This window comes from Pantherophis guttatus, chromosome 16, assembly GCF_059756535.1.
Source record: "Pantherophis guttatus breed Tessera chromosome 16, ASM5975653v1, whole genome shotgun sequence".
NCBI classification, from domain to species: Eukaryota; Metazoa; Chordata; class Lepidosauria; order Squamata; family Colubridae; genus Pantherophis; species Pantherophis guttatus.
Window position 1 is genome coordinate 1,498,766 of NC_142078.1, and position 15,352 is coordinate 1,514,117.

General features: G+C 47.7%; 1 protein-coding gene across 1 annotated transcript; it reads left to right on the forward strand.

Annotated features, from left to right (window-relative positions):
- The first annotated feature begins 1,906 nt into the window (after positions 1-1,906).
- Positions 1,907-14,700, forward strand: PMPCA (peptidase, mitochondrial processing subunit alpha). Its single transcript, XM_034427169.3, has 13 exons — positions 1,907-2,240; positions 2,377-2,573; positions 2,706-2,785; positions 4,626-4,708; positions 5,571-5,665; positions 6,079-6,179; positions 7,104-7,367; positions 9,598-9,690; positions 9,775-9,893; positions 13,061-13,151; positions 13,418-13,480; positions 13,564-13,708; positions 14,066-14,700. Exons 1-13 carry the CDS (start codon positions 2,194-2,196, stop codon positions 14,233-14,235), a joined length of 1,548 nt encoding a protein of 515 aa, XP_034283060.2. The 5' UTR covers positions 1,907-2,193; the 3' UTR covers positions 14,236-14,700.
- Positions 14,701-15,352: the final 652 nt, after the last annotated feature.

Consider the following 15,352-nt stretch of genomic DNA (forward strand, 5'->3'; position numbering starts at 1 on the left):
ATCATTGGCCCCCACGGATAGGGCTCGCAACTTGGGTGTCCTCCTGGATTCACGGCTGTCGTTAGAAGAGCATGTGACGGCCGTGTCCGGGAGGATTTTTCATCAGGTTCGCCTGATCCGCCAGTTGCGTCCCTATCTAGATCGGGACTCCCTACACACAGTCACTCATGCCCTCGTTACTTCTTGTCTGGATTACTGCAACGCTCTCTACATGGGGCTCCCCTTGAGGTGCACTCGGAGGCTCCAACTGGCGCAGAGTGCGGCCGCGCGGGTGGTGATGGGAGCGACATGGAGTTCCCATGTGACACCTCTCCTGCGCGAGCTGCACTGGCTCCCGGTGGTCTTCCGAGTGCGCTTCAAGGTTCTGGTTATCACCTTCAAAGTGCTCCATGGCTTAGGACCTGGTTATTTACGGGACCGCCTGCTACCACCAATAGCCTCCCACTGGCCAGTACGCTCCCATAGAGAGGGGCTCCTCCGGGTGCCGTCGGCCAAACAATGTCGGCTGTCGGCCCCTAGGGGGAGAGCCTTCTCTGTGGGGGCACCTACGATTTGGAACGAGCTCCCCCCGGAGATACGTAGGATCCCGGATCTGCGCACCTTCCGCCGCGCGCTTAAGACTTTTCTATTTTATCAAGCTGGCCTGTCCTAAATCTTCCCCCTTTTTAAATGTGGAAATTTTAAATTTTTAAATTTTTAAATTCGTCTTTTTATAGGGGTATGGGTAAGGCATTTTAAATTGGGGAGCCATTTTAGATTTAATTCTGTTTTAAACGTATTTTAATTGTTTATATTGTATGTTTTTAACTTTGGCTGTTCACCGCCCCGAGTCCTTCGGGAGAGGGGGCGGTATAAAAATCTAATAAATAAAATAAAATAAATAAAATAATATAGAAGCATAGCCAGCTGCACAAACAGGCCGAAGAAGAGTTTTTATCCTTGGTCTGTCAAGATGCCTGAATGAGAAATAACAGAATAACTATGTAATATAATGGACTAGCAGGGCCGACGCAATGTGTAACATGTTGACACTGGTGCAATAGGACTGGGTGTTTTGTTAATATGACATATTACCCGGATTAGGGATTTTCTGTCTTCACTGTGAGTTGTATTGTGTTGGGTGAGAGGTGCACTGAGGGAGCTCAACCAATCTCATTGTACATATGTTGTGCACTGACAATAAAGATTATTATTATTATGATTAGTATATAGAATAGAATAATATCATTGTCACTTTGAATGTACACTAATCGGCTATACATTAAAATGAAATTACATTAAAATGTGCTGAGATGTATAAGCTCACATTAGAAATAAAAGGCAAGGAAGAAACAGAATTTTATGAGGTTTGGGATAAGTGGGACAAGTGGTTAGAACAGAGAAACAAAAATGTATAGAAATATAAAAAAAAAATTTCCCCCCCCCCAAGAACGAAGTCTTGTTCCGGTCACAGATGGGTATACTAGTTTAACAAATAAAGACAGATATTTTTAACATAAATTCCAACATCTTTTCAACTACTCAGAGGGCTGAAAAAGTTATTTTTGACTGGTCCTCGCACTTTTGACCAGTCCTCGAACTTACGACTGTCCTCACATTTTATGTTTTTGCCCTATCTTGTCACCATGGTGAAGAGAAGCAGTTGTGAAATGAGTGACACGGTTGTTAAGAATGCTGCACAGGCATAAATGTGAGGATGGTCATAAATGTGAGGACCGGTCAAAAGTGCGAGGACCTGTCAGAAATGACTTTTTTCAGCCCTCTGAGTAGTCCCTATACACATAGCCATGGCCACCCGGCCACATGACTTCCAAGCCACGCCCACAGAACCGGTAGTAAAAAATTTAGAGCCCACCCCTGCGTTCCACCCTCCGAGTGTCTTTTCCAAGCCATTTATGCCTCTTTCACTCAACGCTGCTCGGGGGCGTTATGGACGGTTTGTTCCGCCACCACAGACAGGCCTCGGCCTACCCGCTCTCCCTCCCTTCCCCCCTCCCGCCCCCACATCCTTCGCTTCCCAGCATGCCCCGGGGTTAAAAATGCGGCTCGGGCCACTTCCGTCGCCGAACCAAGAAAACTCCTTCCGTCGCAGGTCCCATTCCGGAAGGGGAAGGGGCGGGACTCTCCCGCCAATCGCCGGCGCCGTCACCCCGAGCGACCAATCGGCGTCCGACGAGAGAGAGAGAAAGAAAGATGGCGGCCAGCGCGGTGCGGAGGGGCCTTTTGGGCCCGGCGCGGAGGTGAGGCCTCGGCCTTGATTTTCGTGTCCTCCGGCTGAGGGGGAGGAAGCTCTTCTCCGCCCCATTTCCCATCCTGGAGGTGGGGGGTCGAGGGTCTCCGCTTCCTCTTCTTCCTCCTCCGCTTCTTCCCTTTCAGGCTCGCCGGGTCGCGGCGCTTCAGCAGCGGAGGCGGCTACCCGGGAACCCCTTTGACGGCTCCTCTGCCGGGGCTGCCCAAGCCCGCCTTCGCAGGCCTGGACGGGCCGGAGGGCTTCGAGACGGAGGTCAGCGCCTTGGAGGGCGGGCTGCGCGTGGCTTCCCAGAGGAGGTTCGGGCAGTTCTGCACGCTGGGCGGTAAGGGGGCGCCTGTGGGGGGGGGGTGCGGGGGTGGGCGGGTGGGATGGGCGGCCGAAGCGACACCGGGGGCCCCGGCTGACCTTCCTTCTTCCTTCCTTCCTCCTTTCCTCTGCCCTGGGACCCCCCCAGTCCTCATCAACTCCGGCTCCAGATACGAAGCCAAGTACCACGCCGGGATTTCGCACTTCTTGGAGAAGTTGGCCTTCTCGGTAAGCTGCCCTTAGTTTTCCTTCAAATGGGGCTTGGGAAAGAGCAAACGGTCGGCCGGCCTTAGGACCAGCCCTTTGGGGGGGTTTTGGGGGGGGGCGGAGTGTTAACCGAACCCCCCCCCCCGATAAAGGAGGGGGGGTAGGGGGTGCGTCTTTCTGTGCTTTCCTCCTGCTCTTCTGCTCCTGGCATGAAATATAATATAAATTTAATAAAAATAAATAGGATAGTATAGGAATAGAAGGAATAGAATTATTAGGAATAGAATAGAATAGAATAAAAGACCAGAATAGAATTGAATGGGACCTTGGAGGTCTTCTAGTCCAGCCCCCTGCTCAAGCAGGACAACTTCCAAGTAGAGATTTATTATTATTTATTCATTATTTATTTATTATTTGGACTTATATGCCGCCCTATCTCCAAAAGGACTCAGGGCGGCTCACAACAATAAAACACACAAAGTTCAATTTTTAAAAAAATACCCAATAAATTACTATAAAAACCATTAAAATCCCCTCTAAAACCCCTTCAGTCCAAGCCGGCCAGGCGGAATAGCCATGTTTTAAGATACTATTTAGATACTATTTCAGGTAAGTGCCTGTCCAGTCTCTTCTTAAAAACCTCCAGTGATGGAGCGCCCACAATTTCTGGTGGCAGGCTGTTCCACTGGTTCATTGTCCTCACTGTTAGGAAGTTTCTCCTTCATTCCAGGTTGCTTCTCCCCTTGATTAGTTTCCATCCATTGTTTCTTGTCCTGTTTCTCTGGTGCTTTGGAGAATAATTTGATCGCCTTCTTTTTTGTGGCAGCCCCTCAAATACTGGAAGACTGCTATCGTATCACCCCTAGTCAGTGGTGGGTTGCTACCGGTTCTCCCCGGTTCAGGAGAGCCGGTAGTGGAAATATTCATAGGAGAGAGAACCAGTTCGCTATGAATGTCAGTTTGGCCCTCTCCCGCGCTATACGTACCTTTATTTCCTTTGTTTTTTGGTCAGGCGCTGCTGAGGGGATTGCCATGCCTCGGCTGTTTTTTTTCCTAATGTGCTTGCACGAAGCACAAGTTCGGCGATCACACGCAAAGTGCATGCGCGATGCGAACTGGTGGTAAAACAGATTATTATTAACACCACTGCCCCTAGTCCTTCTTTTCTGTAGACTGGCCAGACCCAAATCCTGCAGCTGTTTTAGTCTCCAGGCCTTTGATCATCTTAGTTGCTCTTCTCTGCACTCTTCCTAGAGTCTTAACATCTTTTTTATAGGTGAGTAGAGTAGAGTAGACACAAGGAATTTGTCTCTGGTGCAGAAGCTCTCCATGTATGTGCAGAGCAATAGAATAATACAGGTAGTTCTCAATTTACAACAGTTAGTGACTAACTGTTCAAAGTTAGTGACGGTTCAAAGTTACAACTGAAAAAGTAACTTATGACAGAGATACCCAATTCCTGCAACCGTTTTTTACATGTTTGAGCTTCCAGTCCCCTAATCCTCTTGGTTGCTCTTCTCTGCACTCTTTCTAGACTCTCAATATCTTTTTTACATTGTAGCGACCAAAACTGGATGCAAGATTCCAAGTGTGGTTTTACTAAGACTTATAAAGCGGTACTAATACCTCACATGATCTTGATTCTATGCCTCTGTTTATGCAACCCAGAGTTGTATTAGCTTTTTTTGGCTGCTGCTGCAAAAGCTGGCAGCAAACCTCTAATATTACATCCCAGGGAAATTGGTTATTGCATGTAACCGCTTAACTGGATATAATTTAATTAATTTTTATTTTGCCTTCTTGGCCCAATTCTCTCTGAGAAAACGAACTCCTTTGCTTTGTTCCCTCCTTTTCTCTTTAGTCTACAGCTCAGTTTAGCAGCAAGGATGAGATCCTCCTCATGTTGGAGAAGCACGGAGGCATTTGTGATTGCCAGGTGTCAAGGTCTGTTTCCTGTTGGGTGTCCTTTGGTCAGGCAATGCTTTGACAAATCCCAGCCAAGCGATGTGGCTTTTGACTGGAAGAGTATAACCCTATTATATATTGCATACTTTTATCCTACCTCTCATTATATAATGGGATCCCCTCCATCCTTCACAGGGAGGCTAATGGGAGATTCTGTCGTTTGAGTTTAGTTTGAGTGATGCAGTGGGCCGTTTTCACCCAAGAGTTTTAAGCAGGGGTGAAATGCTCCCGGTTCGGACTGGATAGCCCGATCCAGTAGCGATGGAGGCGGGTGGTTCGGAGAACCAGTAGCAAAAATCCCTGCCCGCGCCCCCCCCCTCCCCGCCCAGCTGAGCCGCACAATCATCAGAGGCTTTTTTTTAACTTTTAAAAGCATTTTTTCGACAACCTCTTCGGCGGAAAAAATGCTTTTAAAAGTAAAAAAAAAAGCCTCTGATAATCGCGCGGCTCAGCTGGGATCGTCAACGGCTTTTAAAAGAAAAAAAACACCTTTTTTTCTTTTAAATGCCTCTGACAATCCAAGCTGAGTTTTTTAAAAAGCCTCTGCCGATCAGGCAACTCAGCTGGGATTGTCAGAGTCTTTTGAAAGCATTATTTTACAACCTCTTCGCCGAAAGAATGTAGGAAAAATGGTTTTAAAAGTAAAAAAAAATGGCCATGCCCACCCAGTCACATTACCCCCTCCCACCAAGCCACGCCCACAGAACCGGTAGTAACAAATTTTAGATTTCACCCCTGGTTTTAAGGTTCTTTGTTGCGGGGTCTTAAACGTGCCTTTGCACCCTAGGTGAAGGCCCTGCCACCCCAGTAGAACACAAACCCAATTTTGCTCTTCTTTCAGGGATACCACAATGTATGCCGTTTCTGCGGATGGCAGGGGCCTTGATGCCATGGTCAGTCTGTTGGCTGATGTGGTTCTCCAACCCAGACTGTCAGGTAATCTAGTAAATAAAAAAATAATAGTTAAAAAAAAAGGAGATTGGCAGGTGCCATCGTCACAGAGTCTTCTGTGCATGGAGAGAAGAAGAAGAAGTGAGAGCAAAAGCCAGGCAGGATTTCTCTGCCCCACCTGAACGCAAATTGCGTTGCTGTAAAGGTGCTAGTGATTTCTGCCAGTGGAGAACGTGGTGCAGTGGCATAATTTGGAAGGCCAGGAGAGACCAAGATGGCGGGAGGGGCGTAGGTGGGTATGCCCAATCCAATTTATCAGCTGGGAAGAAACAGGTTGATTCTGTGGGATTTGGTGGCTGAAAATTGGGAGCAATTTTCCTCCCCTTCCAGGGGGTTTGGGCCATTGTCCCTTGGGAAGAGGTTGGTCCCAGATCCAAAGGGTTGGCTTCTCTTGGCAGATGAGGAAATCGAGATGACTCGTATGGCGGTCCGCTTTGAGCTGCAGGACCTGAACATGAGACCTGATCCAGAGCCGTTGCTGACCGAGATGATCCATGCAGTAAGGCCCTCTGGCATTCTGCCCCATGAAGCCCCTGAGCCCTTCAGTGACCTCTGCTTAATCTCCTGGCTTGGGGGAAGGATGCTGTTATCAGCATGCCAAGAAAGGCAATCCCTAAGTAATTTGAGGGGCCCGTGGTGGCTTCCTCAGTCTTGAAAAATCCCTTTTCAACAGTGGATGTGGGACCGGAAATAATTTTCAGAAGAAACACAAGTTTGTCTTTTTTTATGATAAGCAATGAGGTTCATTATGTGAGGTGGGGCACAATAAGATAAAAACATGTTTTGTTTTGCTAATGCATTGTGTTCCTGCCTGCAATCTGGGAAGTGAAAGGAAATATTCAGTCCAGGGGTATGCAGCTTTGGGGAATGCAAAGTCAAAATGGGGCATTGTGTGAGTGTGAGTGCGCACGCTGCCCCCCAAAAGCTGCATCTTTCTTTCCAACTGACCGGGTGTGACACTGCTTCAGAGGGGTGTGGGACTCCTCTTTGAGGAGGTACCTCATCTGCTGCTATGTTGGCTTTGGGTCCAAAGTGCTTCACACAGAACTGCTTGCAGGCCCTGACATTGAGGATTCCTTCAAAGAGCTGAGAAGCAAAATGTTCTCAGTAGCTCAGGCCATGGATCAGGGAGACCTGGCTTCAAATCCAGGTTTATCTCACAACTCAGTGAAAGTGGAATCCGTTGCATAATGCTTAGAAGAGCCTTTAGGAGAGGTGGTTACTTTCTCAGGTGTGGGGCTCCCTTATGCTCACTAGAGATATCATCAAAGTCGAGCAGCAAGGGCTCTTCCTGTGTCTTGGTGCACGTGGCCAACCGTAATCCTAAACCGAGGAAGGGAGGTCACAAATGTTTTGTCATTGCCTTGTTTTGTTGTTGTTATTGTTGTTTGAAAATCATTGTGTTTGTCCTGATCTCCCACAGGCAGCCTACAGGGGAAACACTGTGGGATTGAACAGGTTCTGTCCTGCAGACAACATTGAGAAAATTGACAGGACGGTCCTCCACTCGTACCTGAGGAATTACTACACCCCTGACAGGATGGTTTTGGCTGGCGTGGGGATTGAACACCAGCAACTTGTGGACTGTGCTCGCAAGTACTTCCTGGGAGCCGTTCCGGCGTGGGGAAGTGGGAAAGCCGAGGATGTGGACAAGTCAGTTGCCCAGTACACGGGAGGGATCCTGAAGGTGAGGAAGGGAAGGCAGCCTCTGCTTTTCTTGCCAAGCTCTGCAGAAGCAGCTGGAGTTCAGTTCAAGGCCAGGACTCATTATTGGCACGTTAGGAAGCAAAACCTCCTTTGTATCTCTTGGGTTTCATAAAGTGATTTGTTATTATTTAAAATGGGGTTTAAAATTGCCTTAAATGTGTTCTCAGAGCAGCTAAAACAAAGTTAAAGTGATAAAAATCTGGGAAGGATGTGCAGTGCAGGCCGTCCTTGACTTATGACTCTTTGTTCAGTGACTGTTTGAAATTGTGACGGGTGAACGAAGGGACTTGCAACCTCCCCCCTCAATTTATGGCCATTGCAGCAGCCCTGCAGTCACGCGATTGTCAGCTGCCAAGCACCCTGCAGTGTTGTGATGCCACTTGTAATCTTCCCTGTTTGTTTCCTCAGAAAGGCAACAGGAAAGCCAACAGTAAAAGTTGCCAGGTGCTGCCCAGGACTCTCTCTGGTTGCTGGGGGCCGACTGGAACTCTTTTTAGGATAGACTTTTTTTACAGCCAGCCTCCGACAGGAGAAGGGCTGCCTGCCAGATTAATTTCACCCGGCACACGGGGCAGAGTCCCTTCTGCAAGCAGCCCTGTCGCTCTCAAAGACCCTGGTTGAAAAGAGACTTTCCGCCTTTCAGAAACATCTCATGAAATGGCTTTCTAGATAGAAAAATAGCAAATGCAGCGTTTCCAAAGGCTGGCACGCAACGGGGAGGGGAACCGGTTGTCTCCCCTCCCCACCCTGTGCCAGACTAGATCTTTTTCCCCCCATCACTTTTTAAGAGCAAATCGCTGCTTGTAGAGAGACCAGGTAACACTTCTGCTGTCAGTGGGGCTGAGTGAAGAAGACCCTCCGTGCCTATCTGATGGATTTCGCCACCCTTCTTCTCTCGGACGTAGGCTTGAAAACACGGGCATGGTGAAAGCCAAGAGGGATTTTTGCTTGCTGCATGGAGCTGCATTTGCCTGTGCTTTGCTAAATCTTGCTTAGTCCCAAAGGTGCTTTTTATGGAAGCAACTGGACTTTCTTGTTTTTTCTTTTGAAGACGTTTTGCTTCTCATCCAAGAAGCTTCAGCTCTAACAGGATAGTGTGGAAGGGAAGGATTTATATTCCTTGCAGACAGTTGGTCACCTGGAGGTTTATCTGTGTCCTCAGAGTCACCTGAGTGGTGCAAATGGTTCCTGTAGTCTGCAATATTTTCCTCTGGAAATCCATTCCTGCTCCCACACCATTCAAAGGGTCTTCATCCCAAATTGTATGGGTAAAAGTCTGTACAGATTCTCAGTCATCCAGGTCCTGGTTCTCCCAAAAGTGATTTTTCAGGAGGCAACTGGACTATAAATCCTTCCATTCCCCAGTGTCCAGTCAGAGCTGAAGAAGCTTCTTGGATGAGAAGCGAAACATCTTCAAAGAAAAAACAAGAAACTCCAGTTGCCTCCTGAAAAAGCACCTTTGGGACAGCCATGTCCTGGATGACTTGAGAATCTCTGCAAATCTTGCTTATCTTTTGCCACAGACTTCTCCAAGCAGTGTCTTTGAGGGCATCACAACTAGCTGACAGATGGATTTTGCCCTGTGTGGGGCAGGGTCCCTCCACAAAGCAGTCGTCCTGCTCTCAGACCCTGGCTGGCAGAGCTTTTCCCCACCTTTTGAAAAGATGCCTTTTGTTGGTTGGCAGCAAATTAGATCTTTCTGAAGTGGAGAAAGCGGAAAATGGATAATTGGAGGGACAATATTAAATTACAATCCAAAGTGTAAGGAAGAGATCTTCTCTCTTAGAATCAGAATGTCTTGGGCCACTTGTTGAGTGACGCAATCATGTGGAAGCCTCACTTAATGACCATCCCAACCTGCGACCCTAATCGGCAGGCTCCATTACGGTTGTAACTCAAGGTAGTAATAGATTCTGTGCCTCTTCCAAGGTGAACATAAAGAGCCACTCACAACGCTACAAGGCAGTCCAAGTATTAAAAGCAGTAAAAAGCACAGTTGAAAAAGCTGAAGGTTAAAAGGGAACTCTAGAGCAGGGGTCTCCAACCTTGGCAACTTTAAGCCTGACGGACTTCAACTCCCAGAATTCCACAGCCAGGAGTTGAAGTCCGCCAGGCTTAGTTGCCGAGGTTGGAGACCCTTGCTCTAGAGCCAATAGCCAGCTAGTCGCACAAAAGCCAAATTCCCACGGAATCTCTCCCTCTCTCTGCAGCTGGAGAAGGACATGTCAGACGTGAGTTTAGGGCCCACCCCCATCCCAGAGTTGGCCCACATCATGATTGGACTAGAAAGCTGCTCGTTTCTGGTAAGCATCCATCCACTTCTGGCTGTGGTGGCCGTTTTTGCTTGGACGTCCAAGTGACCCTCTGGTTTGGCTTCCCTGCTCCAGGAGGAAGACTTCATCCCCTTTGCCGTCTTAAACATGATGATGGGGGGCGGTGGCTCTTTCTCGGCTGGAGGCCCCGGCAAAGGCATGTTCACGCGGCTATACCTCAACGTCCTCAACCGGTACGTCCCTGGGCTTCTCATGTTGCTGCATGGGACCTTCAGTTTGGGGGGAGTGTCCAAATAGAGAAAGGAGTAAAAATGTGTAGCCAGTTTACACATTGTGCTAAAGCATAATTGGCTTTAATTGTATGTGTGTTGGGGAGGTTGGCTAACCCAGCAGTGATAGAGCTCCAGGGTCATTCTAAGCTATAAATTATGGTTTTACAAGAGCCGCAGTGGTTAGAATGCAGAACTGCAGACTATTTCTGCTGCCTGCCTGCAATTTGCCAGTTCAAATCTCACCGACTCATGGTTGACTCAGCCTTCCGTCCTTCTGAGGTCAGTAAAACGATTGTTGGGGGGCAAGAGGCTGACTCTGTAAACCGCTTAGAGAGGGCTGTAAAGCAGTGTGAAGTGGCATATAAGTGCTATTGTTATTGCTACAAACAGACAGCAGACAAAATCTAAACCAAGTAAACCCCTTTGGCTTATCACAGTATTTGAACCAGGCCTGTAGTTTGAGCCCTACAAGGTAGACCAAATGAAGAAGCAGGCACCATGTAGGCCTAAAACTACTTTTATTCCAGTGTTTATAGGAGCAGAATCTTGCCAGTCTGAATGTGCTTCCCACCCTCCCTCTTCATGTGAATTGGGGTTGCTGCCGTAAGCATTTTTGTAAATCTCTATCCTGGTGTGAGCTCAAGCCATGTTGATCTGTTTGTTGCTGTGGTAATGGATCCTCCTTCAAGGCCATCCTCTCTGCTCTCTACACTCCGTCACCACCAGGATGGGCAGCAAAGGGCATGTCTGTTAACTTGAAGGGTCCTGAGAATGTCCCCTAAGCCAGGCAAACTCCTTGGGGCCAAAGTCTCCCTCTCATCTTGCAGATTCACTCATTCAGCGTTCCCGATTGCCTGGATAGTATGTGGGTTGTGTTCAGTGCTTGGCCCAACTCCAGCTTCCCAGGACTTTTCAGATTTCCCATTCTGCCCAGGTTGGGGATCGATAGATGGGCATCACCAGCACATTGAGATACTTCATCCTAGACGAATGGGAGACCTTTCTCTCATAGACATTAAGCTCCACTGAGCCCTGAGGGGCCCCTCCTGACACTCCAGGAGAGTTGAACCTTCTCCCTGTAGCCCCCAAGGGAACCATCCACTCCAGGAGAAGGAGAGCTACCATATAATGATGGCCCTCATCACAGCAGTCCAGGAGGACCCTGGAGTCACAAGCCTGGAAGGCTACTGAGATAGTCGTACTGCCACCCTCCAGGCTCAGTCCATTGATGGGAATGACCTGCGTGGTTTCCATCCCACCCCGGGCTTGACTTCTGATTGCTCTGGGTCCAGCCCTTTGTGGTGACTGATCAGCCCTTTTCTTGACAATCTGGAATGGCAGATCCACAGTGGGCCTTTTCCGTGTTCTCACAATAATTGCAGCCTGAGTGAACAGATGAATGAATGTATCTGCGAGTTTGTAAAAAAAAAAAAACCACTCCTGTTAGTATTGACAGAAAATATTTTTCGGACTTAAATGGGATAGTAAGGAATTTTATCTGGGGAGGGAAAAAACCAAGAATTGCATTACGGTCCTTGCAGGAAAAAAGGAATAAGGGCGGATTCGGACTCCCAGTTTGGGAACTATACCACAAAGCGGCCAACTTAGTATGGCTACGAGAGTGGGCCTTATTAAGAGACAAGAGAATTTTACAACTGGAAGGGCACGACCTATTGAGAGGTTGGCATGCTTACCTCTGGGATAAAGGAAAAGGGACAGGGATATGTTTCCACCAACATAAAATTAGAGATACATTAATGAAGACATGGAAAGAAATCAGGCATAAACATTACTTAAAATACCCAAAATGGATATCTACAATGGAGGCACTGATCCATCCAAATACGATAAGTAGGGAGAAAATGGTCACCTATCAAGATATTTTAGATAACAGTGGTAACCTTATATCCAATGAGATATTAAAAGAGCAAGGGATCCATATAGATTGGTGGCCTTATTTACAAATTAAATCCCAATATAGTAAAGATAAACAAGAAAAGGGAATAGAGAAGGGGACAAACAGTTTGGATAAGGTATGGCTAGGTAGTGAGAACAAACTATTAGCCAAATTATACTCCTACCTGCTCGAATACGACAGAGAAGGAGAAATGCTAAAAGACCAAATGATCGCTTGCGGGAAAAACATCGAATCTAAGATAAATCTTGATGATTGGGAAGAAATATGGAATAGCAATCTTAAACTGACAAGAGCAACAAGCTATAAGGAGAATCAGTATAAGATGCTATATAGATGGCACTTAGCACCATCTAGAATTGCTAAGATCTACCCAAATGCAAGCCCCAAGTGTTGGAAATGTGGCCACCACCAAGGTACCTTCTACCACATGTGGTGGACATGTCCGGAAGCGAGGAAGTTTTGGAAAAAAATACAAAAATGGATCCAAGAAATATTAAAGGAGGATATTAATTTCTTGCCGGAAATCTATCTCCTGGCAGTGCTAAAACGAACATTTAATAAGGACAAGAAATATTTGATCATTCATATTGTCACAGCTGCTAGACTCTCCTATGCCAGATATTGGAAAGAGAAAAGAGGTCCAACTGAGGAACAGATAGTCAATAAGATACTTGACTGCGCAGAAATGTGCAGATTAACGTATGTGTTAAACGGAAAGGAGGATTCAGAATTTTATATGATCTGGGATCTGTGGTATAGGTGGTTGGAAATTAAATGCAAAAGTTAACACTCATGAGGAATAATGCACTACTATTAGTTAATCCTATATATTATTGTACCTTAACTAAACAGTAATCAATTTTATATATAAGAATTTTTGTACAAACTATAATTAATTAGATAACTGATTAGACACCGCACTTGTAAATATACAATATGACTACACGTTGCCGACCCGTACAGTTTGAATTGTAATATATCTTTAATTCAATAAAATTTCATTAAAAAAAAAAAAAAGAATGTATCTGCGAGTTTGGCAGAATCTGACTGGCTGATACCTTGGCCTTCCCTGGGCCAGCCGGTGGCTGGGGCTGATGGGACATGTGGTCCGACTCTTGAGGAGGACCCATAGTTACGAGAGGCTCTTAGGGAACCATGCAAGGCTGCCGATATTCACCCCTGTCCCCTTCTCTGCTGCTCTCTCTCCCAGGCACCACTGGATGTACAACGCCACCTCCTACCACCACAGCTACGAGGACACCGGCCTCCTGTGCATTCACGCCAGCGCAGATCCCAGACAGGTGAGCTGGTCCTCAGAATGGATCCCTCGCCTGCCAGGCATGTCCTCTTAGCCAATTGGAGATTGGGCTGCATCTACCAGGCCAGCAGGCGAGCGAGGGAGGGAGGGAGCAGCTGTCCCCAGTGCCCCCTTGCCTGGCCTGGCGAGGAAGAGATCTCCTTTCCTGCCCTCACCCCAGAGGCCTCCCCCAAAGCTCTCCACCCTACAGGAAGGGGGAGGCCTTGAACAGAATTGATTCTCACGTCTGCGTCTCCTCTTCGATTGCAGGTCCGTGAAATGGTGGAGATCATTACCCGGGAATTTGTTTTAATGGCTGGAAACCTGGGAGAGGTAAGAGGTCAGGGTGGAGGGTTTATGTTGGGGCTTTGGGGTCGGATGAGAGGCTGGAGCAACCCCATTGCCTCTCCGTCTAGGTTGAGCTGGAGCGGGCCAAGACCCAGTTGCGGTCCATGCTGATGATGAACCTGGAGTCCCGGCCGGTCATTTTTGAGGATGTTGGGAGGCAGGTCTTGGCCACGGGAGGGAGGAAGCTACCACAGGAGCTCTGTGTCCTGATCGGTAAGTGACAGGCTCGGCTTCCTAAGTTGCGGCTCAATGGAGCCTTCCCTCTTGAGGTGAGGAAGTTTGGGGAGGGGGTCTTGGTTTCTGAGTCTGCTGCCGAAGTGAGCCCACTTCCCCTGCTCTGCTGCCCAAAACCCCCTTGTGGAATTTCACCGGCCTCCTCAGCCGGAGTGGCTTCCCCTTGGGCTTTCTCTCGCTCCGTTCCTCTTGTGTCTCTGGGCCCATTCTCCGCTGATTCTGATGGGCCAGGCTGGGTGGCCCGTATTATAGTAGTGGAGCGGCCTTGTGTGGGAGCCGGTGCTACACGGAGCCGCACAAACTGATCCCGGTGGCCTTTGTTTCCCTCCTGCACAGGCAAAGTGAGTGCCAGTGACATCAAACGGGTAGCAACAAAGATGCTGCGGAAGAAGCCGGCGGTTGCCGCCCTGGGGGACTTGCGGGAGCTGCCCAGCTACGAGCACATCCAGGGCGCCCTTTCCAGCAAGGACGGGCGGCTTCCCAGGGTCTACCGGCTGTTCCGTTAACGTGGCGGTTGCCCCACCGAGACATTTGGTCGAGACGAGCCATTGCTTGCCAAGAGGCTTCTCATCTGCCAGGGTGCGCACCCCGGGCATCGGAGGAGGGTGGTTGGCAGAGCCACATGTCTGTTCCAATTCTGTTCATCCTCAAGATAACTTATTTTGCGAGACTCAAAACTAAATGAGAAGATGGAGGCCGGACGGTTGAAGAGAGCTGCTCCTACAAATCAGATTGCTATTTTGGTATTTCAAATTCCTGTCCTTGTCTTGAATTAAGGGGACAATTAAGTCTGAGCCCAAAGCCTGGTGCAGTCCATGGCGAACAATACAGATAAAAAGAGTTAATGAGGGTGCTGCGCTGTGGTATGTTGACCTTTGTTTCCAAAATTAAGTTTAAACTCTGGTAAAGCAGAGTGCCATTGTATTTGGAATTGATAGCAACAAAACTGAATTTCAAGATTGGTAGATTTATTCACAGTCTACATTGCGTCTTTAATTGCGATAGTTTTTCCTGTTATTCTGGACCCAAAATGAAAACTTTTCCCCTATAGGTAGTCCTTGACTGAGGACCACAATTTGAACCAGAATTTCTGTTGTAAGTTGTCAGAAAGTGAGATATCATGTGACAGGAATGGGACAACTTGGCACAACTTGCTGCGGCCAACTCTCTGCAGGACAATTTTAACAATTCTATTTCATTATTTAAAATAAAAATTTTAATTTTTGCCATTCACATTTTATTCTGCCCCTCCTTCTGCATCCTTTCTTTAACGATTCTATCCCATCATTTCTCTGATACCAGGGAGTTGTCTTGCAGCAAGTTGGCCCTGGCAAATGGGCTGTAGTGCGGTAGCCATGGCGAATTGTCGTAGACCCTCATGTGATCGGTTCTGACTTCACAACCATCTTTACAGTGGTAGTAATTCAAGTCACAGCAGTCGTAAGTGTGAATCCAGCTGTTATTTTTGCCAGAAACTGGTAAAAAAAGGTCACAAATCACATTTGTGACTGGGATGCTATAACTGGCTGTACGTGAGAGCCAGTTGCCAAATGCCCAAATTGTGGTAATGTGACTACAGGCCGAGTGAAGGTCATTAGTTCAAATTTAGGTTATAACTGACTT

What these genes read in the sequence shown, in the direction of transcription:
- PMPCA (XM_034427169.3), top strand. Translation starts at nt 2,194, where the DNA reads ATGGCGGCCAGCGCGGTGCGGAGGGGCCTTTTGGGCCCGGCGCGGAG. An exon ending in TGGAGAAGTTGGCCTTCTCG is followed by an intron (nt 2,786 to 4,625) that starts GTAAGCTGCCCT and finishes TTTTCTCTTTAG; the next exon opens with TCTACAGCTCAGTTTAGCAG. An exon ending in TGTGATTGCCAGGTGTCAAG is followed by an intron (nt 4,709 to 5,570) that starts GTCTGTTTCCTG and finishes CTCTTCTTTCAG; the next exon opens with GGATACCACAATGTATGCCG.